At 44.9% G+C, this 25,382-nt stretch overlaps 1 protein-coding gene across 1 annotated transcript in view; it reads right to left on the reverse strand.

The window, feature by feature from the left end:
- Window positions 1–2,129: 2,129 nt before the first annotated feature.
- The window catches only part of PARM1 (prostate androgen-regulated mucin-like protein 1), a 49,299-nt gene continuing 26,046 nt past the window's right edge, over window positions 2,130–25,382 (reverse strand). The window contains exons 2-4 of the mRNA XM_045019304.1: window positions 15,640–16,431; window positions 8,753–8,831; window positions 2,130–6,028 (exon numbers count right to left, since the gene is read on the reverse strand). Coding sequence (XP_044875239.1) covers window positions 5,944–6,028; window positions 8,753–8,831; window positions 15,640–16,431 — 956 coding nt within the window. The 3' untranslated portion in view covers window positions 2,130–5,943. The remainder of the gene's footprint in view (window positions 6,029–8,752; window positions 8,832–15,639; window positions 16,432–25,382) is intronic.

Genomic DNA, 25,382 nt, shown 5'->3' on the forward strand with positions numbered 1-25,382 from the left:
CCCCGAAAAGCAATTCTTACAGTGGAGTAAGTGTCAAACCTGTATAACTCGTAACATTTCTCCATGTAGACAAGGTCTCAAATGACCCATTGTAAAGCACAGTTAGTAGCCTGCCCGTCTTCCTAAAGCATCTAAAGGGAGGCAGAGCTCTTGCTGCAGCTGCTTCCTCCAGATGCTGTGTAATGAGGACCAGGTGTTCACTTGGATGGCAGTTTCTCATACAGATTAGGTCTGTGGCTGCCTTACTGGGCAGACAGTACCCAATACCATTCCTCACAGTAGGTTGGAAAACAGCTGCTTATGGTTCCTGTGCCTTATGAGTGAAGTAATTGAGTGGCCAGACTAAACTGTCCCTGATCGGGGTTAGGACAAGAGGGGGAGTAGACCTTCTACCATTCTGAAAGCAGCCCATGCTAATGCAATGGCTCCAGGCTTTATTAGTTCATATATCACCTTCTTAAATTGTTGGGAAGTGAATGGCTGGAATGTCTCACACCACAGTTTGTACTTAGCTATGGTGGCTCCTTCTTCTTCTTCAAAGTCTTACACCGAGGTGAAGAGCTAGGAACAATATGGTCCCCAGAAATTCCACAGCCAACTCGGCTGCAATACTACAGCCTTTCTTTTAGGACTGGTAGAAACCCCCACATTTTAGTTTCTGCCCAAAATTCTGAAGGAAATGACAAATGTGAGCTATGTTCAAAATTCTTCATGGACATCTTTGGGAGAAAATTCAAGGCAACGTGTTTTGTTTTCAAATGGAAAAATTCCACAGTGGTTTTTGAAAACCCAAGTATTTCAGTTTTTGCCTACCCCATGGGACAACTGAGTGGAGAGTAAATGGGAAGGGGGAAACGTCTTCCCCATCCAGAAAACCAAAAGTTATAAACCACAACAAATTTCCAGTTCAAAACAAAGCAATGGTTTCACTTTGAACATTTCCCAGTAACATTCACTGCATCAAAAAAATTTCATGAAAGTTTGACTCTGTCAAAAGAACGCTTTGACCATAAATGTGACCAGCTCTATTTCCTACAGAAAAAATCCATTTAGGATGTTGGCTTACACACACAAAATGTTCCCTCTTGTACAGCTGCCAGTCAAAAGACAAGGCTGACAAATGCAAGAGAGAGAATCACAGTTCAGGAGCCTGGATCATGGGTGTGGGGTTTACTGACAAGGGGAAGCGATTACTTGAACAGAGGCATTTTTGAAGGAAAGAGAAGTTTGTAGATGGCAAGGAATTTATTTACGGTCTAGAGGCAGTATAATAGAAAGCACTGGAAGGCCAAGGGAGCAGTGAGGAGAATCAAGATAGGAGAGAATATAGGGAAAGGGGCAGGGTTCTAAATGGGAGCAAGATTATGGATTTCAGAAGAGTGAGGGGGGATTTGATAGCAGCCTTCAACTACCTGAAGGGGGGTTCCAAAGAGGATGGCGCTCGGCTGTCCTCAGTGGTGGCAGATGCCAGAACAAGGAGCAATGGTCTCAAGTTGCAGTGCGGGAGGTCTAGGTTGGATATTAGAAAAAACTACTTCACTGGGAGGGTGGTGAAACACTGGAATGGGTTACCTAGGGAGGTGGTGGAATCTCTTTAGAGGTTTTTAAGGCCTGGCTTGACAAAGCCCTGGCTGGGATGATTTAGTTGGGTTGGTCCTGCTTTGAGCAGGGGGTTGGACTAGATGACTTCCTGAGGTCTCTTCCAACCCTAACCTTTTATGATTCTACGATTCCACTGGTGTCTGCTTTGCAGCTACTGGATACCCACAATCTTCCTACAAAATGACAGTCACCTTTTCTATTTAGTAAAAGTCAGCATTGAACTAGGCGGCAATGAAAACTAGTCAATTCTGAATTAGGGAAAACCGTTAGGGCTACTTTCAGCCTGCCAGATGAGGGCACAATTAGAAGATATTATCTTTACTTGTAGACTGAACAATTTGATCTGAGACTGGAGACCCAACCAGCATAGAACCCAGAGATGTCACTACAGGGAGTAACTCTAGACACTGCTCCAACGTGACTTGATTCAGGCTGGAGTCCTTGACTCCTCCCTTTAAAAATGTCACCGGGAACTGTACGGAAACAAGCGCAAAGTTAACACACCTCAGTACAACATGGCACAAGCTTTGCATGACTTTAATTGGTGTCACTGGTATATCTTACAATGAATGTGGTTATGATGACATCAAATATCCAATTGGCTGCACTTAAATCTTCCCATTTTTTCCCCACCTGCCCCAAGTAAAAATGACCACTGTTACAGACTGAGTGTTGGCTCTGCCATCTGTTGCCTTTTTTAATAAAAGCAGCCTTACCGATCCATTCATTGCCAGAAAGCTAGAGGCAAAAGGTGAATCTGTGCAAATTATCATCCTAACCTACTGTGAATCCCTCCTCCAAGGCGTCGGGGAAAGAGGAATACACTAAGGTGGGGCTGTAATCCAGGGCAAATCGGAGGAAGGCGAACTAGTGAACAGCTAACCCTGCTGGAACTAGGAGATGTTGGAAGCTCCCTTGACACAGACTTCAGACAATCCTTGCAGTTTTCTCTGGTATCTCATCAACCGCTCTTATTACTGATGCCATGGTTGTGACATCCCATCACATGACTTTGGCTGTCCCCACTAGGGCATATGGGGGGGCCTGGCATTAGAAATAGCCTGTATATGGTAACTGCTTTTGATAGGCCAGCAACCAGCTACTTGGATCGAAAGCTCTACGAAGCAGGGACCTCCTCGTTATTTTGTGTCCGTAAAGCACAACGTCCATCAATTGGGTGATATGAAAACTGCTGGGAAAAGCTCTCTTGCCATTAAACAAAAAATCCTATTAGGAGATGGCATAGTAGCTCCCTTCTTCTAAACCCATCTCATCCCTTGTTTCTTTCACAACTGAAACTAGGGATGAGATGTGTCATTTGTCCAATGTTGAGCTCCTTTGAATCTGCTAATTCCCCAGCTCTTTCCAAAGAAGATTGGAGACGCTCTACTCTTTCCGAAGAAGTTGATCAACTTTTCAGAATTTTTTTGGCTTATGATATGCTAACTTCTGCAGTGGAGGTGGGAGGGACTGAGCAAAACAGGTGTTTTTTTCTGAGTGGGCCACCTCTAGCCTTTGATCTTGAATTGTTTGTTTCCCTGACACACTGAGACATTCCAGTGATGTTGGATATACCTAACGTAACTAAATGAAAGAGATTTAACACAAGGAATGTGGGAAATATAAAGCAGATATAATCTTTGTGAGTACCAAGAGATGGTAGGGAATGTGGTCTGATGGGCAGAACCAAGGCAATAGACTTGGTTTCTTTCTTTCTGTGCCATTTGTGACCGGGGACAACCCCTGGGTGTTTCCCCAACTGTAATGTGATAACACTTACCTGTATCAAAGGTGTGTGTGAGGCTTAATTAATGTCTATAAAGCCCCACAAGATCCTTATTTTGAAAGCTGCTGTAGTTTTAAGCAATCCATAATCTATACCTTTAGGGTAGTACAGTAGGAATCCCATGTAATGGTACAGAGCAATAATAATGGCCCCAACAAGGGTACCGTAGTATGATTTCTCATGTTGGACCAAATTCTGTTGGGGAAAGAGGCAAGCTTTTGAACTTTTTAGTTCTTCAGGCTTGGGAAAGGTCCTTAGTGCCTCAGCAAAATACAAAGTAAAACAGATTAAGCACAAGGAGTTAACACATGCTGGTTTCTCATAGTCCTTTGTATTTATGCAGATCGCGTTTTTTGAGGCTGTCAAAGCAGTTTAGACCCTAAACCTCACAACGCTCCTTAAAGTGATGCTAGGTAACTTCTTACCCCGATTTGACTGAGGGAGTCTGGACTGACAGCATACATTCCAAGCGTCCACTAATTGTAGGTGCTACTACTTTGGAGTACCCAAGGTGAGCCAGCCCAGTGCTCTGAGGCAGGGGTTCTGTTTCTATACAGCACAATGGGGCCCCGATCCATGGCTGGGGCTCCTAGTGCTACTGCAGTACCAATAATTCATAGTTCTTGACAGGTTTTCAAACATGGTCTGTGCTCTCCGTAGAGGTGACTTTTATTCCCAACAGCAAGGCCCCTGCACAGGTATCTCATCCAGTGGAACTAACACCACTGTAGCAAAATGTCCCGCTGCACTCAAGCAGTTACCTGTGCCTTCTATCTGACAAAGGGGAGTGACAGCTACAAAGCAAGTTTCCATCCAAGCTTACGTTTTGGGAGTGCAGGTCTTGGTTCACCTGTCAAACTGGTAAAATGGAAATGCATTCCAACCACCATTGTAGCCTTGATGAGCTAATGCATGTTAACCTAATGATACTGTGCTGGCTTTTTAAAACAATGGAAAAACTACTCTGAAAAAGACAAGGCTTGGAGTTTCATAATGCCGTCGGATCATGTGCTCCAATGGGAAATGCTATTGTGCATTTAAACAAGCCAAGTCTGTTTTGATCTCCTCATAAATGAACTCATATGGCTTTGTTTACTGGGAGCAGTGGCAGGATTAGTAAGCACAAACTCTGGATTAAAAATACCTGCTTGTTTTAGCAAATGACCTTACCAGATAAAAATAACTGTAAGAACATAATTCAAGAAAGCAATATATGGAGCAGATGACAACACTTCTATCTCCGATTCTGTAGAAACAGGTGCTGTTTTGTTTCCTTACAGCACTGGTGATCTGTCAAGTTTCTTTTATGTAATAAACAAACACACCCAGACTTGTTCACACAATTAGAAAAGAAAAGGGAGAGGTCAGGGAGAGAGAAATGACTGAATTGGTCTGAAGATTTGCTGCAGGGAACAGCTATTAAACATGAAGTTGAGACTCTCAAAGCAAAGCATCCCAGGGGTTAATTTCAAAGAGAGGTGTGTGTGCAATTCCCATAGACTGTTTTGAAAACCTCCACCACATCTTCTAATTTTGGGCCTAATTCTGCGATCTTTACCTCATGTTAAATAGTAGTTACTCATCCTAGCAGCCTAAATGAAGGGAAGGGCAGCAGAACTGGTTTCTCCTAGTTGCAGTTTATTTTGGGTATAACCATGTTCTTCACTAGCAGCTGTCGGATCAGAGGAAGTGGTGTTTTGAATGTGAATGTTGCGCTTCACGGAATCTTGCGTTGCCACGGTGCTGACAATGTACGGGTTTTCTCCTAACGTTTCACCCTTCCAAAAAGAAAGTTCCCAGCTCCTGCCGGCATTTCTGCCACGTGCCTTCATGGCAGCAGCAGTGGTACCTTTGTCGCCCCTTCCTGCTTATCACTAATTTTCCACTTCAACGTGTAACACATCAGTGTGTAAACCTGCCGCCCACCATGACATAGGTGGTGGATTTAACCTTTGGCTGGATTTATAATTATAACATTCTGAAAATGAGACACCCTGGTAAAGACGACCAACAATAAAAGCATCAGTTTTTGGCATGACCCTGCTGAGTTTCCCTTTTCTCTACTTCCCAGCCTCCTGGGTAATTTGTTTTGATCTTTTGGTAATAAATGGTAGAAGGCCTGTACTGCACTGCAGAGCTCTGACCAGAACCCCATCCGCTCTGAACAGACGGAAGATTAAAGAGAAATCAAAGGAACAGAAGCCATACAGATGAAAACCTTTCAGTGATTACTTCCCATCCCCTCACTGAGATTTAATATAATTTCCTCCTTAAAAGCGTAAACTCAAATTTATTGCGCTTGTGGAGTGACTGCTTTGGTTTCGAGACCGTGACTGCAGTCCGTCAGCTTCAGTTTAGTCCCATTGCAATGATTCAGCATTTAGGCCTGTCTTAAAAGTATGATTCCATGGTGTAACAGAGGAAGAAGCAGCAGGAAGAGAAAATGATGGCATGGAACTGGAAGTGGATGCACACCGGGCGACTTATTGTTGTTCTACTGTATAAGCACTTATAAATAAGAACATTTATTTCTTGTCCCAATTAACTTTCCTTTGCTAAGAGTCGTCATAGAGAGGGTTGTTGTAGTTTCCCCAGGATCCGTAGTCATGATCATCCAACAGCCTTCCATATGAAGAATGTCTGGGAGGGTGAGAGGGAGGGAAAAAGACAAGTCTGGGATTATTTAGGAATGGTTTAGAAACACCCTGTTCCAGCGCTATTCCTGTTTGGTGCACAGCCCTGTAGAAGGGATGCCCTCGCTCCTGCAGATGCTGAAAAGCACCTACTGCTAAAACCCATCTCTGTAGCCAGGCCCAGGGAACTTAATGTGCGAGAGGATAAATTGGTGCTGTTTAGATTCCGATTAATTTTAGGCTACGGTTTTGATTCTGATTGGATGACACCTAAATCACATCTCCGCTCCAGGTGCCTAAAATCTTTAACGATCAACCATCCAGGACAGCGAGACGTCTAACACTAGCTGTTTTCTTGTAAAGCTGCTTCCTTGGTCCAGTTCAGGGGCTCACTTAAAACACAGCTAGATCCTGTCTATGCTATAGGAATGATTTGGGCCCCAATGATCTCAGGGAACAATCACGTCCCCTGACTGTGTATTGCAACACAATTGGGCCCTTTGATCAGTTAGTTTTTTATTTCAGTTTGCAGTGAGCCCTATGCCTTCTAGTTTCTAATTCCCGTGGGTGAGCGATGATTCTGTGTTGTGGTATGAATGCATTTGAGTGGAGTAGATGGGCTGTTGTTCCTCTGCAGGGAGTTAAAACCTTACTGCTTGTATATAGGTACTAATATTGCCTCTTGATCTAGCGTTAGGTCTGGTAGTGTACTGAGTGCTATGGATTTTTAATAGGGTTGTTTTGTTAAGCTCTGACTATTTAGTGGTCTGTGGGCTGGATCTCAACTGTGTGAGAAGAGACTCTGTTCCCATCCCTCTCCTGTTCGTTTTTTGTGAATATAAGAGCACATGAGATTCCTGTCAGGAACATTTGTGGAAATAATGAATTTTTAAAAAAATGAGAATATTTGCAGAAAGCAAGTTTTTTTGTGTGTGTGTGTGTGTGTGTGTAAATATGCAGGCTTTTATAATGCTGACATTGGGGCCTTGAACTCATCCCTCAGAGGCAGGAAAGGACTTCTGCTCCTGTTCAGCACTGCCTGGGAGACATGGCTGCGGATGGGAGGTTGGCATGGAGCCCAATATTTGGATGTATGGAGGCTGGGAAGGAACTTGCTTTCACTGAATGTTTATTAAATGCTGGCTCTGAGATTTTTATAGGATGGTGTGCATGTGTAGTATACAGTGGCATTTGGGATCCTGCAGTTCTGTTGTTTTAACAGAATGCGATTCGCCTCTGGCAAATTCCACATAAACGTCATGCCAAAAATACCCCTGGAATATAATTCTGAAATACCTTAAATCCTTCTAAAAATCTCTGCAATTGCACCCAAACTTTGAGAACCTTCCTAGGGACCCCAGTTCATGCTGTGCCCTACCTGAGCAGTGAAAACCTCTTTCAATTTCCAAAGCAGCATGTTCTTGTTCAATGTCATCTACTCCCTTCTTCAGCCACACTTAAGTTATTCTAGTCAGAGAGAATGCCAACCGAACACTTGACTTCCAGGAAATACTTGGCCAGGGAGGACTGGGTCCGTGCAAACAAGACATTTATTTTTACAGCAAGAATAGCTGGCTGTTGTTTGATTTACTAACCTATCTATTTTCTAGTGTCCCTCCACAACACCAGTGATAGCTCTGCACAGTACTATTTTGGTTGGGCCCAAGCCTGAACGGGTATGAATCACTATGAAGTAGCTGAAACAAACCTTGCTTACCTCAGCCTTAAATTAAACCCAATTAAAGATGCCCGTGTAGGCTGTTCTTATTTTAAGGTCACAGATAGGGTATGAGTAAAGCTTGCCAGAGGGATAATTACTGTTTATGGTCACAACACATTGCAGTACTGGCTCTGGCATGTGAGTGAGGCTTTTGTAATGAGAAAAATGCCACCTTGTACCACTGAAAACTACATAAAATGGGATTGCTACAGCGTCTCCTCCACCTCCTGGCCTCTTTGCACTCAGATAATAGCGCGCCTTCGAGTGCCCCCTAGAGCTGGTAGAGGTGCACCAAGGGAGGCAGGGGATGTGGTACCACTCACAGTCGGCTAACGCGCTTGTAGCCCCGCCAGCCCAATAACGGCTGAATGCCATTGTCATCGGGTAGCTGCTTGGTGACCTTGATAAAATGAGCCAGGGCTCTTATTCCTGTCGACACCACCATTGCTACTATCACTGGCACTCGCTGGTCCCTCGTCAAGAGGCTGAAATGCGCCTCTGTCCCTAGAGCTGGGTTCCCCAGGGTTTGAGGCGCAGTGGTGGGCCAGCAGCACACACAAGCTTGCATTGCCCTACTGCTGCTGGGGCTTGAGAGCAGAGCAGTCGGCTCAGGCCTCTCCTGAACACAACAGTCACTGACTCACTGTCCAGGCCTGACAGCAGCAGTGCCACCAGCTCTGCTGTATTAGCATCAGCTGTTGCATGGAAGGCAGGTGACCTGTCAGTCCCATCAATGTGAATACACACAGAGAGGAGAATGTACTCCAGCCTGTTCCAATAACTGAGTTGCTTCCAGGGATGGTGTCCCTTGCCCTCTGTTAGCCAGAAGCTGGGAATGGGTGGCAGGGGATGGATCACTTGATGATTACCTGTTCTGTTTATTCCTTTTGGGGCACCTGGCATTGGCCACTGTTGGAAGACAGGACACTGGACTAGGTGGACCTTTGGTCTGATCCTGTATGGCCGTTCTTATGTTCGGGGTAACCATTCTTTTACCAAGTGGATGCTTACCTGATCTTAAGGTATGCTGCCACCCCGAACACCAGCAGCACCACCACAATGACCGTCACTGTAATGGCTGCAATGCTTCCTGCAAAGGGGGTGGGAGAGAAGAGGAGGAAGAAAAGGGCATAAACAGGCGTTTTAGTGAGGTCATAACTTATCAAAACAACTCCCCCTGTCCCCTTCTGGCTCACTTGTTTGCAGTGCGCGGGTTAACACCATGCTGCCACGTGTGGCTTGCCTGCACATGTATGCAATGTGGTATTTGCTGTCAACCCCAGAGGCCTTATTGAGAAGGAAGGCGGTTCATTCACTGCACACCTGAGAGACTGTGGCCACTCCGCCTCACCGCTAAGATCTGTCCTTGTTTGTAACCAAGGCCTGGATGTGAATGGGGACTTGCACTGTGGAATGAGACTGCCCTTTAGCCTAAGCTCCCCCTCCCTTCCCACGCTGTCTGTTCCCAGGGCAGGTTCTGTTCCCAGGGCTCTCCAATGGGGGCTCGGGACCCCTCAGGGGGTCGCAAGGTTATTGCATGGGGGGTCGCGAGCTGTCAGCCTCCATCTCCAAGCCCTGCTTTGCCTCCAGCATTTATAATGGTGTTAAATTATATTAAAATGTTAATTTATAAGGGGGAAAGGGTCATGCTCAGAGGCCTGCTGTGTGAAAGGGGTCACCAGTACAAAAGTTTGAGGACCGCTGTTCTATTCCCATTCGTTACATACTGTAACTTTTACCTGCTGACATCAGGCAAAGTCCCCGAACCAGGAACCTGATTCTCTGCTTTACGCTGATCTCAATCAGGAATGCCCCCGCCGAAGTCAGTAGAGTCTCACTGACACATCCCTGCATGATGGGAATGGGGCCCTTAGGCTAGATTTTTCTAAAGAGTTTGGTGCCCATTTAGGCACCAAAATACGTGGCCAGACTTTCAAAAAGGGTAGGCTAGATGCTGAGCTGGTAGCGCCACAATAGAAGCTGCTAGATGCTGTGGACTTTGGAAAATCTGGTGCTTCTTTAGGCATGGAAATGAGAGCTGAGTGCTTGGAAAACGAGGTCCCAAGTGTTAGTGTTGGGCCCTTGAAAATCTGTCTCTAGTTGTCTAGTTCCATGTCATCCAGGCTTACTGCTTTTCTCCTGGGATGGGCTCACGTTCCTCACTTTAAAAGTCACATGTCGCTATGTTCCTCTTGCGTGCGAGTGTTCCTCTGTACACACAGCGGGGTTACGAGTGGTTGAAGGTTTCCCTGCTGCAGGAGGAAGCTGTGGTGCAGCTCTGGCAGGAGAGTACATGACGCCTTTTAATGGCTCAGTTAAAATCTCCTGGGGGCGTTTTTACAAGAAGCGAATAAGCAGGTTTATGGATGCATGATCCAAGGGAGGCTCGGTCCCTGACAACGCAGAGTCACGCTTTAGGAGCTGCCCTCGGAACTGATCTCATTTAAATTCCCAGGGGGACAAAGAGGGCAAAGTTTTCAACACTCCTTCAAGTTACAGGTTTATTCTTAAGTAATGAAGTTCTGAGGCCAGTGGTTCTGCAGCCTCTAATAACGTATTCAACAGGCTACCGGCCGCAGGGGCTTCCTGACAGTTATTCAATGGTGCCTGTTAATTGGCTTCACCTTGCAGCCCTTCCACCTAAGACTGCAGTGCCAATGCCATACTGATTCCACTCTGCAGCCTGCAGACGCTCGCTGGAAAAGCAGCACTTTTGACTGGTTTCCCCTCAGCATTGCTGTTAGCTGAAGAAGATTGTCAGGGTCAAATGAAGTCTTCACTTGCTCCCTTTAATGCTCTTGTCTGCTTGGTATGATAACCTTTAAGGGGGAGGGGAAAATACGTGCAATCTTTGTATTTCCTTTGCAGCAGGGAGATACTTGATGAGCGTTGGGCAGCTTTAGGTTTTTGTAACTGCGATGCTCTGGTAAAGGCAGCAGAATGGATTTGGATAAAATAAAGACAGCAAACACTGGAAGAGAGTGTGAGTGTGTGTGTGCTGAAAGACTGACTCTGGGATGTGCAGGTCACAACCTGGCAGACAATGAAAATATGGTACATGGTTTTTTTTATCACCTTTAAGATAAGTCTCAAGTGCCAGACTTGTGACTTCATACTCCCAACCTGAACGATCCAAAAACAATCCACAAAAGTATATAATCCACTGCCCAAGCAGTAATTACTTCACGGGGAAACGGTTTTGCTTATGCAAAAACACTGTTCAGTGCTTATGTAGTGTGTTAGACAAAACTTTAAGAGCTCAGAAGGGTCCCCCAAAAATAGATTTTGGTTTTTTTTTTTTAAATAAAAATCTCACAAAAATTAGGGCCAAAATTGTCAGAAGCCACTGGTGACTGTGGATGCCCAGTGTGAGACATGCGGAGGGACCTGATTTTCAAAGGAGATCAGCACTGTCTGTGAGGTGCTGAAACTTGAGCAGCCACACTCACTGGCTGCTTTGAAAATTTTGGACAAAATATCTAAGAAATAGGTGACTTCTGCACACCTGTTAAGGTTTCTGCCACAGCTCTTCAAATCTGCCAGCCCCTGCTAGGTGTCCTCTCCACTTCCCATCCTCCCTTATGAAGTTTCTTCTCTGCTCTGGTTTTCTTTAGGAACTCCTCTCTTCTCCCTTCCAGGCTCCTCTGTTCCCTTCTTCCCACAGCTGGGGGCAAAGATTCCTCCTTTTGAGAAAGAGGGAGCAAGCGTCTGGCCCCAGCTGTGGACGGGCAGAGGGTCAGCACCCAGCTGAGGCAGGCAGAGCTCGGGAAATGTGGAAGTGGCCATGCCTATGCCCATGACATCATGGTTAGCTGGGTGTCCTATTTTGTGTGCTGAAAGAATCAATCTTTACCTACTACTGCTCAGGACAGCCAGGGCTTCCCTCTGTAACAAGTCACCCATCTTACTTCAGCCTCTTAACTACTCTCTCACAGCACCTTTCAAAAGGGGGGAGAGAGAGCTCAGTGGTTTGAGCATTGGCCTGCTAAACCCAGGGTTGTGAGTTCAATCCTTGAGCGGGCCACTTAGGGATCTGGGGCAAAAATTGGTCCTGCTAGTGAAGGCAGGGGGCTGGACTCAATGACCTTTCAAGGTCCCTTCCAGTTCTAGGAGACTGGTATATCTCCTATCATTATTATTATTACTATAGACTTTATCACTGTCCTAGGTTATTTTAAACAACCCCTCTGCCCCCATTGTCATTATGTGGCAACTCTGCTACTCTATTTTACCGGGATGGTAACACTGATTTCTCTCCCCCCACCCCCCTCCCACATAATGGGGGCACACCCACTGCCAACTGCGAGCCAGCAGCTGCCGCCAAGATCCAGTTCAGGGTATATCTCATTCAGCTACCTTGGCTTTCCAGCCCCAGGAACTGTCTGTGTGTCGAAGACGGCTCACTCATCACTTCTGGTGTATGGCGCCTCTGTCCATACTCTTAACCCCAAAGGACACAAGCTGCAAAGATGTTTGAGGTCAGCTTCCGAATATACTTGTCTGATGACACAGGAGGGAAATCAACTCTGAGACATGGCTGCAGGTGCTATGGTTCTAGCATCTTGAGACTCTCCTACAGAAAAAAAACTAGGACTGCTCTCACTGGAAGACACTTCTCATGCCCTTACACCAGAGGTGGGCAAACTATGGCCTGCGGGACCCTCCTGCCCGGCCCTGGAGTTCCCGGCTGGGAGGCCGTCCCTCCTCCCCCGCAGCCTTAGCTCACTGCACCGCCGGCGCAATGCTCTCCGCAGCGGGGCTGCGAGCTCTTGCCAGGCAGCGCAGCTGCAGAGCCGGGGCCTGACCCAGTGCTCTGTGCTGCGCGGTGGCGTGGCTGGCTCCACCGGTGCTCCAGGCAGCGCAGTAAGGGGGCAGGGAGTGGGGGGGAGGGTTGGATAGAGGGCAGGGAAGGGTTGGGGCGGTCAGAGGGTGGGGAACGGGGTTGAATGGGGGCAAGGGTCGGGGCAGTCAGGAAGGAGGGAGGGTTGGATGGGGCAGTGGGGGACAGTCAAGGGATGGGGGGTTGGATGGAGGAGTCCGGGGAGGGGCATCAGGGGGTGAGAAGCGGAGGAGGGGGGGTCAGATGGGCTGGGCCATGCCTGGCTGTTTGGGGAGGCACAGCCTCCCCTAACCGGCCCGCCATACAATTTCAGAAGCCCAGTGTGGCCCTCAGGCCAAAAAGTTTGCCCGCCCCTGCCTTCCACCACTCTTCTCTGTAAATCAAACCTTGGGGGGCTGCAGAGAGACTGAGTGGACACCCATGTCCACAAAACCAGCGTAACTGGCAAGTCTCGTGCTGCTTGTCTGTGAGAGAAGCTACAATTAGCCAATGCAGTTAAATGGAGAAGATACTGGACTTCTGCCCGGGGAAAGAAAACAGCCTGAGAATTCCTCCTCTTAACTCACTGCAGCTCCTCTTAACCGTGGAGACAGAAAACACTTAAAGCAGCATAGCACTCGGCAGGCATTCAGACGTGGCTGGGGAAAACAACAGGCTGAGGAATGAATGTCGGCTTTGACCTTTGAAACTACCAGGATTTGTACATAACCATCCCACCAAAATTTCAGGTGGCTGATTCAAGGTGTCCCGACACCTCTACTGAGGAGACATGGCAGCGCAGGGGAGGATGAGTAGGGATGTCCCAAGCAAAGCGGAGGACGCACGTGCAGTGCCTTGTGCTGGTACTAAGCATGCTGGCCTGGGACCCAGACTGTCTGCCTGTGAGTTTGTCTTGCAAAACCAGCAGAACGTGTATCCATTACTTTAAATCCCCTCCCAGTATCCTTGTCTGTTTTCCCCAAAACCCAATCCATTAAGATAAGAACAGACCCTTTCTACCCCAAAATAGCTCTTATGCCCCATGAAGATGCAGCCTAATAGTACTTTGATCTACGTTGCATGTATGAAGTGGTTTTTACTGCACTCTCCCGTGTACCCATAACATTGTCATCCTATACCAAATACACTGGGGCCCAAAGGCTGGACCACAGCAATCATAACGTCTTGTTTTACTTTACAGGGCTTGATGAGCCAGCCTCAATGTGCTGTTAACTCTCTAGATTTCGGCTGTTAGAGATCTCCCACTTGCTCTGCTTCATGAGGGGGAAGAAAAGTTAATGACTAAAGGAATGCGATGAAATAAACGAAACATCTAGAGTGTTTTTTTATTTTAAATACGAGTTGGGACTAGATGGCACAAATTCAAACAACTCATGAACTTTGGGGATCCATATTCCAGTTGTGCCTCCATCTCGTCTGTCTTTATACAGTTGGGATGGTTCACAACACATCTACTAAGCTCTAGTCTCTGTGAATAAGCTCTTTGGTGCTGTAATGCAGGGGAGTGCTGAATTCTGCACTTGAGCACGCTACAAATGAGATGCTGTTTATTTGTGTCTTTATAGCGCCACTACTTCCTTGCCCTCTCTAAAAGGGTCACTTTGTATCACAACTCGCAGTCATCCCTGTAGCTGATGTGTAATGCTATGGAATATGCTGTAGAGACTAAAATTAATCAGTAGAAAAAATACACTCTAATACATCACAGCACTGTAGGGCTCCCCCAGATTTCAGGGTGACGGGGACTGATTTTTCTCTAGAGGTATCACCCTCATGTTCACTGCATTTTATTCAAAATTCAAGGGAGCAGGAGGGCATTCAGTTTGGCAGAAGTGCCTTTATTTTGTTGTTTTTCTCATAGTAACTGGTCAAAGTGAATGATCCTGACTCTCGCTCCTTGAACTGTGATGGCTCCAGCCCTGGGAATAGGCCACCCCACCTGCAATGAGATTGGGGAGGAAAATGCCACCAAACAAGTTTTTGAAAGATTGTATAAAGCTTGCTGTAGCCTCAGTTTGAAAATGTCTCACACTGTGCATCAAGTTACCGGATTAAACAGAATGCCAGGTAGGGAGAGGACAGGAAAGAATCGCTCTGAAATGAGTAAGGTCACCCATAATGAAGGACATTGAGATAATATACTGATCATGGGAATACATGTGGATTCACACCATCCCTGGTCTATTCTCACACTAGCCCTTCATAGGGCAACTTGCCATGCTGACATCACCATATGTGGTGTATATACGTGCACATAATGCACCTTTGATCACTTTTCGAAGATAATGGATGAGTAGGTGATTACATTTGACCTTCCAAACATCTAAGATGCCATTAAAAGCCTGTGCTAGAATGTTGTCATGTTGTTTCCTCCATAAATGGGGAATTTCCCTTCAACTGTCTTGAGCTCTGGCATTGACTATATATAATCCTGAACCAGTGATTTGTTTAAGGTCCAATACCTCATCCATCAGGATGAGAAGAAGTTGTATGCCATCAGAAAGCCATGAATTCTTCAATTTTTCTAGCAGGATAGGGTACTTATCTAACCATGGCAGGTTGAGATTTCAAACCTTAAAACTGTGTGTAGAAAAGCTATTGGATAACTCTCAGAAAGGTTTCTAAGTTCACTGGCTGTGTGGAAAAGGAAAAGTGTCTATTCTCATTAGAAAACACGGCATCTACGGTCAGCAGATCTGTTGTGGTCTTCTAGTCTAGAGTGTAGGAAGTGAAATTCTTATTGAAACTTAGAGTTTGGTGTCAGACCTGTCAGAATATACCCAGTCATTGTTATAACATTTTTCTATGAAGGGATCACAGGTCTAGAAGAGATTCAAAATAAGGCTATACTGTGTGATGTACATAAAACACAGAGCTGTAGCTCCTGGGTAACTTTGTTAACATTACAAGTAACATGAAAGCATTTCTTATGAGTAGATGTAAGTATTCTTTTTCTCACCCCTTTGCCTCCCCGCTCAATGCCCCCCAAAGTAACAGGAGAAATGAAGCACTAAAGGTGACAGCATAAATAACGCACATACTAAAACATCTGCCTCACCTGAACTTAAAGCACGCTGGACCTCTTCCATGGTTACTCCTGTGGAGAAAGTGGTGCTATCCGCGGAGACGGCCTCTGTGACAGACTTGGTTGCCAAAGTCACTTGAGATGTTTGTCTGATCACTGGGCCTAATGAGAGGGGCTCTGGGGGCATCTTTTTAGTAGAGGCATCCTCTGTAGCGGGTGCTGCTGTGGATGTGTTTGTGTTTGGCAGCTGGGTTGTGTTTTGATTTGTAATGGTGGTCTGTCTGGAAGAACCTACCGATGACGATGAAGACGAGGGATTAGTTAGGTGAGAAAAGGGGGTTGCTGGGGTCTCTTTGGGAGGGGTGGCTGTATCTGGAGCTGTTGTGGGAGGGGTGGCTGTATCTGGAGCTGTTGTGGGAGGGGTGGCTGTATCTGGAGCTGTTGTATTTGTCAGATTTGAAACTGAAGTCCCAGAGATGTGTTCTGTGGCTGTTGATTCTGACCCAATGCTTGATGACGGTGACGGGCTGGTGGCTGAAACATTTGCTCTTTCCGTATGTGAGGCAAGATGTGTAGTGGTAGCTGACAACTCTTTTGTGGTGCCTGAGGAGACTGTGGTATTGCCCTGTTCTGCTGGTCCTGAGGTGACTTTGTCTCTTGAAGTGGTTGCTGTTACTGCTGTTTCTGATTGTAGCTTGTTTGCTGATGTGCTAGCAGCAGAGGTGACATGGACAGTTGTTTGAGTTGATTCTGACGTAATGGTATTTCTCTCAGAAGGACTGAGAGAGGATGCAGGTTCTAAATGTGCAGAGTGAACACTCAGTCCTGAGGAGGAGAACATACACAAATGTTAACACTGGAAAATTATTGTGACGAGCTGCACTCTGAGCACACAGCGAAGGGCTTGGAATGAGTGGCCAGTCAGTTACAGTTTTACTACACTCATCCTTGAAAGGGATGTTTGCCTGAAGTAAGGAGGATTTCGGTTACCATTGAAATAGATGGTACAAATGAAAAATCATGTTGTAAAAGTAAGAAACCGTTTCTGAGTTTGCTTCCCACTACATTGGTTTATATCAAATTGGGGGCACTTAGTCAAATAGACTGTGATATAACTCAAACACGGTTGGTAGCAGGACAATAACACGGCACTGAGCAGTAGCTTTGGGAAGAGCACTTTGTTCACATGAGTGATATTGGGTTACACCTTAATATCCAGGGTGGTTTTGTGTATGTTACAGACTGTCCTATAAGGGTGGTTCTGCAGTAGGACAACCACCTGTTTAATGGCTGTCAATAACACCTCTCTTGGGTCCCTGGAACTAGTATCTGAAACTCAGAGCTGGCTGAAATTTCAAAATTAAAGGGGAAACAATTGTTTTCTCTTCTGACCAGCACCTGATGGAATGGTTTGATTATTAGTACACACCATGCCAAACATCGTTTTCCATTGTTAAGGAAAGTACTAGCGAATCTAGAGTGTCTTACCATGTCTTCTATAACTATTGAAAACAGCTTGGCCCCGGATACACTAGCAGCCAGCGGCTGAGAGTCATTAACAATGGGTAATTTTCCTGGTGTAGACAGACCCCAAGAGGAGACCCCTGGATCCTAAGCTAGATCCTGAGCCATTGCAAGGCGCTGGCTGGCACCGTAGCCAAGACTGACAAAACAGCAGCTATGTTTGGTTACATCAGAGTGCGCTATTTTGATTATTTTGCCTCTGTTTTATTCTGAGACCATCTTCCACCAGGATGTTCATGCATCCTACTTTCCACATTTGTTAACCATCCTTAGGCGAGAAGCTCTTTTAAATGAACCATAGTTGTATGATATGAAGTATAATTAGGTTTGGAAGGATTTGATTTTGATTGGTAAATGTCAGTAAACAATTTCTCGGTACACAAACTGATGAAAACCTATTTCCACTGATCAAAATGTACAGATAGGCGAAGTAAGAAGTCTGCATCACCACTGCTGCTAGCGCACCAGCGTGAGCATTACAGTTTGATTTCAGGATATTTCCTCTGTATATTTTGAGATGGGATGTTGCCAATTTAACTGTTATCAAGCTTTAGCTTTTTGAATCGCAACATCTACTGTCATGAAATAATTGTCTGATCCCTCATAATTTCCCAGATCTGTGAAAATTTTAAATCTATCATCAAAAAGGACTTAAAAATAAATGTTAACAAAATAAATATTCTGCCAAGCCTAGGTATACTCCAGTAAACTTAGACCAATGTTAACTAAGTTACGAGAAATAACTCATTCCAAGTGTAGGATCAAAATATTGTGATGACGGTAAGAATGCTATTGCCATGTTGACTCTCTTCTCTCTGGAACACAATCACTTGAAATCACTCCAGCAAAATCAGAGGGCAGCAAATTATCTATTGAAACGCTTCCTTCTGTTTAAGGTCTGAAAATAGAAACATCTTCCCCTGCTGCTTGCATTGTCTGCCCACTGCAGGTGAAGATGGATAGGCTTAGTTAAACTGAATGTTATCACTTAATTTGATTTTCTAGAGACGCTTTTTTCACTGGAACACAGAAGGTGCATCTACCCAGCAAAAAGAACCCCGTGGCAGCGAGTTTCACGGCTTGGGTCAACTGATTATAAAGCAAAACAGAAAAGTCCTGTATTGCATTTTGCCAACAATGCAATATTTAGCCTCCTGCTCGGTATACCAGGAGTACTACATAGGGTGACCAGATGTCCCAATTTTATAGGGACGGTCCCGATATTTGGGGCTTTGTCTTATATCAGCACCTATTACCTCCCACCCCGTCCTGATTTTTCACACTTGCTGTCTGGTCACCCTGGTACTACACTACATGCAAACTCACCCATTCACTCATCTGCACACTGAAGAAATATTAACATTCATTTCTAAAATCTGCATGTACTCAACTCAGCACTCCGATATTACTTTCATCTACAATGGCCTTTCATTGACGCTCTGTTGCCTTTGACCTGGCCTTCGCTGGCTTATGTACAGGATGGATGCCTTGTCACTGCAATAGAGAAGCAAACGACACAAAGTACGGTACCCAAATACTTGCCACATCTTGCCAACCTGAATTCCAGCATTAGCCGTGAGTTTAACAGATCTACCTTACGATGCTGGCTTGTTTCTGATTGCATCAAGGCCAGAATTACACACACATCCAGATGGTGTTTTTGTATGCTGGTCTGGCAGAATTTTTTGTTTGTATCTGTGAGAGCACACCTATTAAAAAGGCTACTGCTGTCTCCATTTTGGGACTGCATGTTCAAAGGCACCAGGTGTCAGGGAAGTTATGACCTCTGTAGGACTTCCCTCCATGCTAGCTGCAGTCATGGGAGGACAAAACAGGTATAAGAGCTACACTGACAAATATTTGAGAGCTATCCTGGCTGTAACACCAGGATAAGCTTGAAGCGATCAATAATGCTGCAGGAAGTCTCTTTGTATGTAAGAATGCGCAGGCTTGGGGAAATCAATGGGCTCATTCCTGGTGTGCCTCAGAAATGATTAAAAAAGCTCTTTTCCCAAAGTCACAGTTTCTAGAACATCTAATTTGCCAACATTCCCTCCTTCAGTCTCTCTGGCCAGCAGCTTCCTTCAGCAAATAGCACTTCAGCACCTGTGTAGCAAACTCAGCCTATTCAGCACACGTTGGGCACCTGGAAATTACAGTGTATCCTTCCACCCCCAACCCCTTTCCACTTCCTTGTTTGTTTCTTAGCAGAAAGATGAGTCAGTCTTTTCTTTCTTCTCTTCAGCAGCAGACTTCAATTTTTCTTCTAATCTAGTAGGCCAAATTCTATCATCTTCCTTTGTGTTTGTTTGGCTACAGAAAGAACATGCAGACAATACATTACCTCGGGATAATTTTTATTCTTGTGACATTCATTTATTTATATCCACAGAGCAGCGCTTCAAATGCTGTGGCGTCGCATTCATTCGAGCACCAACAAGCAACACAATTAACTAATTATAATATGCTACAAGTTAGACTCTCTGTGTGGGTGGCAATTGCTAGGTTAAGCTTCAGCATCCATTATAACTTCCTTCTTTTAGCTGCTCATTACAAATTCTTTGTGAGCTGAAATTTTTCCATGCTTGGTCTCATGTGAAGGTGAAATTCCTAAGGAGAGTTGGTTGGAGAAAACTCTCATGGTTTTGAAAGTTGACCAGAAATGATGGGGGGAGAATTGGGGAAATGGTCTACAAAGAACGCATGCATGGGTAGTTACTTCTGAGTCATTTTTTCCAGCCAACTATGGAAAAGAGTTTCCAACATTCAGCGCGTGCTCTCGCTCTCTCTTGGATAACTCAAGGGATGGAAGTTAGAAACTTCAAACTTGTCTTGATTTAATGATCTCATTTGGACTTGAAGTCAATTGAGTGGGAAGACTTCCAGCTGAAAAGTTCCAATGTGTGTAAAAACCGAGTGAGTTTAAGAATTCCTCTCTGTTTAGAGGTGCATTTTCAGAACCTACTAAGGACATCCCTGCTGAAGAGCTGTTTAGAGGTCTCGGAGTGGGAGAGGGGGATGATTGTGTATCGGGGAGGTTCAATACATCCTGGAATTCCTAGGCATCCAGGGGCAGTATTCATGATGCTTCATTATTAAGCATAGGACAGTGCAGAGTGTCTCTGTATCTGGCTATGGCCCGGTCTCCTCTGTCCCTTTTTTCTGCAGTGGCTTTTGGGGGAAAAGAGTTCCTGCTCTGCAGTTGTGCATGACTACTACATTGGGAAGGCTCCGGGGGAAAAGCTCTTTGTATCCTCCCACGGGTGCCCCTGCTGAAGCAGTCTGGCCCTACATCTCTCTCATAGCTTGGGAAAGTAGCTGTTTAGAGCAGCGGTGGATGAACCTGGAAACTCTGAGGCTCAGGTATCCACTCAAGCTTTGTAGCGATCCCCAAACCAAACTCCTCTCGGGGCTCCAGGGACGGGGTCCTAGAACTCAGTGGTGCTCTTAGCTGCTGGCATAAAGTGTTGATAGCTGAGTCACAATGCACTTGTCTGTTAGGCTGCTGTCTCTGTTGAACCAGAACTTGCAAGTGCTGTGGTTTTCATACAGTGGGCTGGAATGCAGCCAGTTCAGGCTCCCACCTAAAGCCCTTAAAAACTGCAGCCCAGGCAGCCGTGGAAAATGGTTCCACTGGGAATGCTCCGTTGCCATTGCTGCTGCAGGAGTCCAGCAAAGCAAAGGGGGCAGGGCGCTGTTCCCCATAGGAGGGCAGCCTGCACAGATGTTTAACTGCTGGGCACAAGATGAAACGGATCAATATTTTCCTTTCACCATCTAGATAACTATACATTTGTGCGTACGACATTTTTTTACTAGTGCAGGCTTGCTCCTATTAAACCAAAGAGAGGTTCTGGTTGGCAACACACAGCCACACAGAGATAAGAGGAATTACAGGGGTGTCCGTGGTACATTGCTTGTTGAAAGCCGCACACTGACACATAGTATTGTAATTAGTGTTTGTAAAGTCCAAGGGCTCTTGAAATATACAGAAAGCTTGACATTCGGGTAGGAAACACTGAGTAGGCAAGTAGCACCTCTGCTCTCGGGTATCCAGCCGCAAGACTGTTATTCTGTGGTGGGGTTTAAGCTGAAAGTCCCACAGCCTCTCTAATTTGAGGCTTCTGGGGGAAGATAGTGTGGCTCGGGGGACAGAGCACTGTGCCCCCTGGGACTTGGGGGGAGGCAACCTGGCTTTTAATCTCTGGGCAAGTCACCTCCCCGTGCCCCAAGTTCTCCATCAGTGAAATGGGCATATCTGCCTCTTTTGTGAACTGCCCTGATGTCCCCCCTCACTCCTTAGCCAGACCGGCGAGACGGGGCTGCACATACTCCAGTGCTGCCAGTCCAATCTATCGTGCTTCTCCAATAAAACAGGGTTACGTTTGGGCTGGCAGGGCTCAATAATTCAAACGTGTGGGGGCCTCTGAATGATCAGCTGCACTGTACTCCTGCAGGACTCATTAACAATCCCTGCAGGCTAAACTTCCTGTGTGCGGTGTTCTTTCCGCCTCTGCCCTGTAAACGCTCAGTGAAAGTGGGGGTAGCTCTCAGAACGAGTCTTTATGCAACGCATGCACGGGAGCAGAGTGGTTTCAGCAGGATTAAAAAGCAGAAGCCAGACAATTAGAGCACAAATGTTTTTATATGAAAAAGGTGGTGCAGTCTCCACAATCCTGGCTCCATTATATGGCATCTGCTATTATTTTAAATTCTCAGCATCATGCAAACAGAAGGCTACAGATTTAGAGCAGGGTTCTACTTGTTTTTATGGCTGATTCAGTTAAATGTAGAAGGGATTTTTAAAAGGCACCAATTTTGAATTCCTCCTGCTTATTGGAATGTGTGCTACATAACTGCTGCTTATTGGTCTTCTGCTAGCTAACACTGCCACTGGAAACTGCAAACACGTGTATACGTGGGCCAAGGTTTTAACACAGTCCAAAGAAGGCTCCTGGGGGTTGATTTTCCAAAAGCACCTAAGGGATTTAGGAACATGAGTGCTATTGAAAGTCACTAACTTGTGAGCCTAAATTCCTTTGCTGCTTCTGAAAATCTCCCTAAGTAAACGGACTGATGTGCTGAACACCAAGCAGCTTTAACTGCAGGGTCAGGACTTCTGAAAATCAGGCCACCTGACTTTAGACTCCTGTGTTTAAAAGTGTTGCTCTTCATGTATTATTTTTTCTCCCATTACCTCCTTGCATAACCATCTCTTTAAAATCACTCTGTAACCACAAACGAAAATGACAAAGCATTTTCTTTCACTTCTAAAACTGAACTTGTAAAGGGCATTTCACCTTCTTGTGCTTGCCTGCCATAGACACACACGACAGCCAATTTTGCCATCCATGACTGGGCAGAGGCCAGAAGCAGGGGCATCAACTGGGGGGGATGGTTTTAAATGAGTCCTGTCACTGGCACAGGAGAGCAGGGTGAATTTGATTTAAATCACTAGTCGCAGAAGACTATTTAATCATGGGTTTATTTCTACATAAAAGTGCATTCTTGCTGGTGGTTATAACCTTAATACATATTCTTCACAGCTCAGAGATAGATGTAGGTTTCATTTTTAGAAGGTACACCCTGTACATTTTTAAAGTGATTTATTTTGAAAACTTTTCAGATTAATTTTATAGCTATATCAGAAAATGAATGATTGTTTGGTTATTTCATTTACCAAAGGTAACTGAAGCAGATATTTATGAAGTCACTGGGAGATGAACTATCTCCAATTCAACAGGTTAATCATTAATATTTGGAGGGTTTTCTTGCCATGCTGTATTAGGAGGAGAACTTCACTAGATAGACATTTACATTATTTTATTTAACTAAAACAACAATGTTATGTATTCTGGATTTTTTCTTCAACAGCAAACATAACATTTTAACAAAACAAGCATTTGAATTTTTGAATTTAGTTAAACATTCACGTTTTTTAAAATCAGGTTTGTTTCTGTTAAAATTGTTTAAATAAAATAGTTTAAATGAAATATTTCTCAAAAAAAATTAAATAGACTGTCAGCCAGGTCAACAGGAGAAACGTAAAATATTGGCTTCTGCAGCTAACTCAGTCGTCTTCACCTTCATTTTCCTGTTTGTTCATAATTTAGAAAAGAAAAACAAGCTTTCCTGCTTTTTCAGGTCCCAAACAATTTCTCAATTTGGAATAGATTAGTCCAAAGGAAGAAAATATTCTTTCTACAGCGGCAGAAGTAGCTACGGCTGTTTAAAAGTGAGATTATCACTTCAACAGTCTCTGAATCCAAGTGCTTAAGTGACTTCCACCAGTTCACTGCTGTGACTTTCTTTAAAACATCATCAGCAAACACATTTCTTGAATGGTTCTTATTCCCAAACTGGGTCTCTTTTACGGCCTGCTGCCATTATAGGTTTTCCTTCTAGTGAGAGAATGGTTTGGTAGATCTCAAATCAATGAAGGCTACACTCAGAAAGACCTGAAGACTTCTGGAATATGCTGCTCAAACAGTTTCACTTTTGTTTCTGCTGCCTTCTCACATTTATCTCCAGACTTCTTCTCCTTCTCCAGAGCTATTCCACTCCCAACAATCTTCTGTTACTTTTTGAAACTTTGCACTTTTAGAGAGAGGTATGGGATTGACTCTGTTTACACAAATTTGCGGAGGGACAATAGGGTTGAGGTCTGTTATTTTTCACCTCTGTATGTTTATTTATTTAAAACATTTTTGCTGTTAACAAGCATGTTATCTCTAGAGACACAAATCCACAGTTTGAGATCTGCAAATCTAAGCATCTTCTAGACTGAGCACTGAGTCCCATTGGGTAGATAGAAAGATTAACCTAAATAATCTATACAGAAGCCCTTGGAATAGGGTGACCAGGCAGCAAATGTAAAAAATCAGGATGGGGGTGGGGGAATCATAGGAGCCTTTATAAGAAAAGACCCCAAAATCGGGACATCTGTCACCCTACCTTGGAACCTCATAAAATTGGGTCCCCTAATCCATGAACTATTGGAACTCATTTACAAAACTTTTCTTCAACATTACATGACTATATTGTCTCATACTATAGATCTAAAATTTATAATCCCTATTTCATGATGAGCTATCTTTGAGCTATTACGTATCTTAATTACAACTATCTTTAGATAGGTTTTTCCCTCAAAAAGCATTTTATAATTTTTTTTTAATTTATCCACCCTGCAGGAGAGTCTGATGGCCTGGCTGTTGGACAGGGGCCTACAGACTTTCCCACACTGCGGTCAGATGGTAAACTCCCCAGATGCACCATGGAGGTATAACCCCAGCTGATAGGGTCCATTTGTGGCCTGTTGAGGTGCTAATGCTAAGGCACCCATACAGGGATACTCAGGGAAACCCAAGGTCTGTAGTAGCAAAGATGCTATTCTGATAGTTGGTCTGTTACCAAAGGAAATCTCAGCCTAGGGGTTGCCTGTGAGTGGGTGGGACAATCTCCTTCTGCTTTTTTCCTTCTTCCCTTTCATTGTGGTGATGGAGGTGGATACAGAAAAGTGCACCAGGGCTGAGTTCCAGGAGGCGGTAGGGAGCAAAGCAGACTCGTGACACAGAACTCTCTAGAGCAGTGGTCTCTTTTTGGGTTCTCTGGTTCCCGGTCGGTGAAGCCTATCTGGTGAGGGATGGGAAAGAAGGGCTGAGTAACAACACGGTGTTTGGTTGCCACGACTGTTTGCTGTCTTAGAGCTCTCAGGGTGTACTGTGCCTTTAACCCTTGAATCAAGACCATCCACCCCTCAAACGGTTCCATAGTGTAGGGCAGAGGTCGGCAACCTTTCAGAAGTGGTGTGCCGAGTCTTCATTTATTCACTCTAATTTAAGGTGTCGCGTGCCAGTAATACATTTTAATGTTTCTATAAGTCTTATAATAAATAACTATTGTTGCATGTAAAGTAAATAAGGTTTTTAAAATGTTTAAGAAGATTCATTTAAAATTAAATTAAAATGCAGAGGCCCCCAGACTGGTGGCCAGGACCTGGGCAGTGTGAGTGCCACTGAAAATCAGCTCGCGTGCGTGCTGTAGGTTGCCTACCCCTGGTGTAGGTTCTATCAGCCCAGAGATTCTTATGCCAGCTTATAAACTATGCCGCAACCCTGTCAACTGCAGCGACTGCATGGGAAAGAAGCATGGTTGTACATCCCGTCTCTGATGCCATAAGGGCTATTCCTTTTTATTATAAAATGTGGCTAGTTAATAAATGTCAGTAAATAATGAAGGTGCTTCTTGTTAAG

Source organism: Mauremys mutica, chromosome 5 (assembly GCF_020497125.1).
Source record: "Mauremys mutica isolate MM-2020 ecotype Southern chromosome 5, ASM2049712v1, whole genome shotgun sequence".
In the NCBI taxonomy this organism is placed as follows: domain Eukaryota; kingdom Metazoa; phylum Chordata; order Testudines; family Geoemydidae; genus Mauremys; species Mauremys mutica.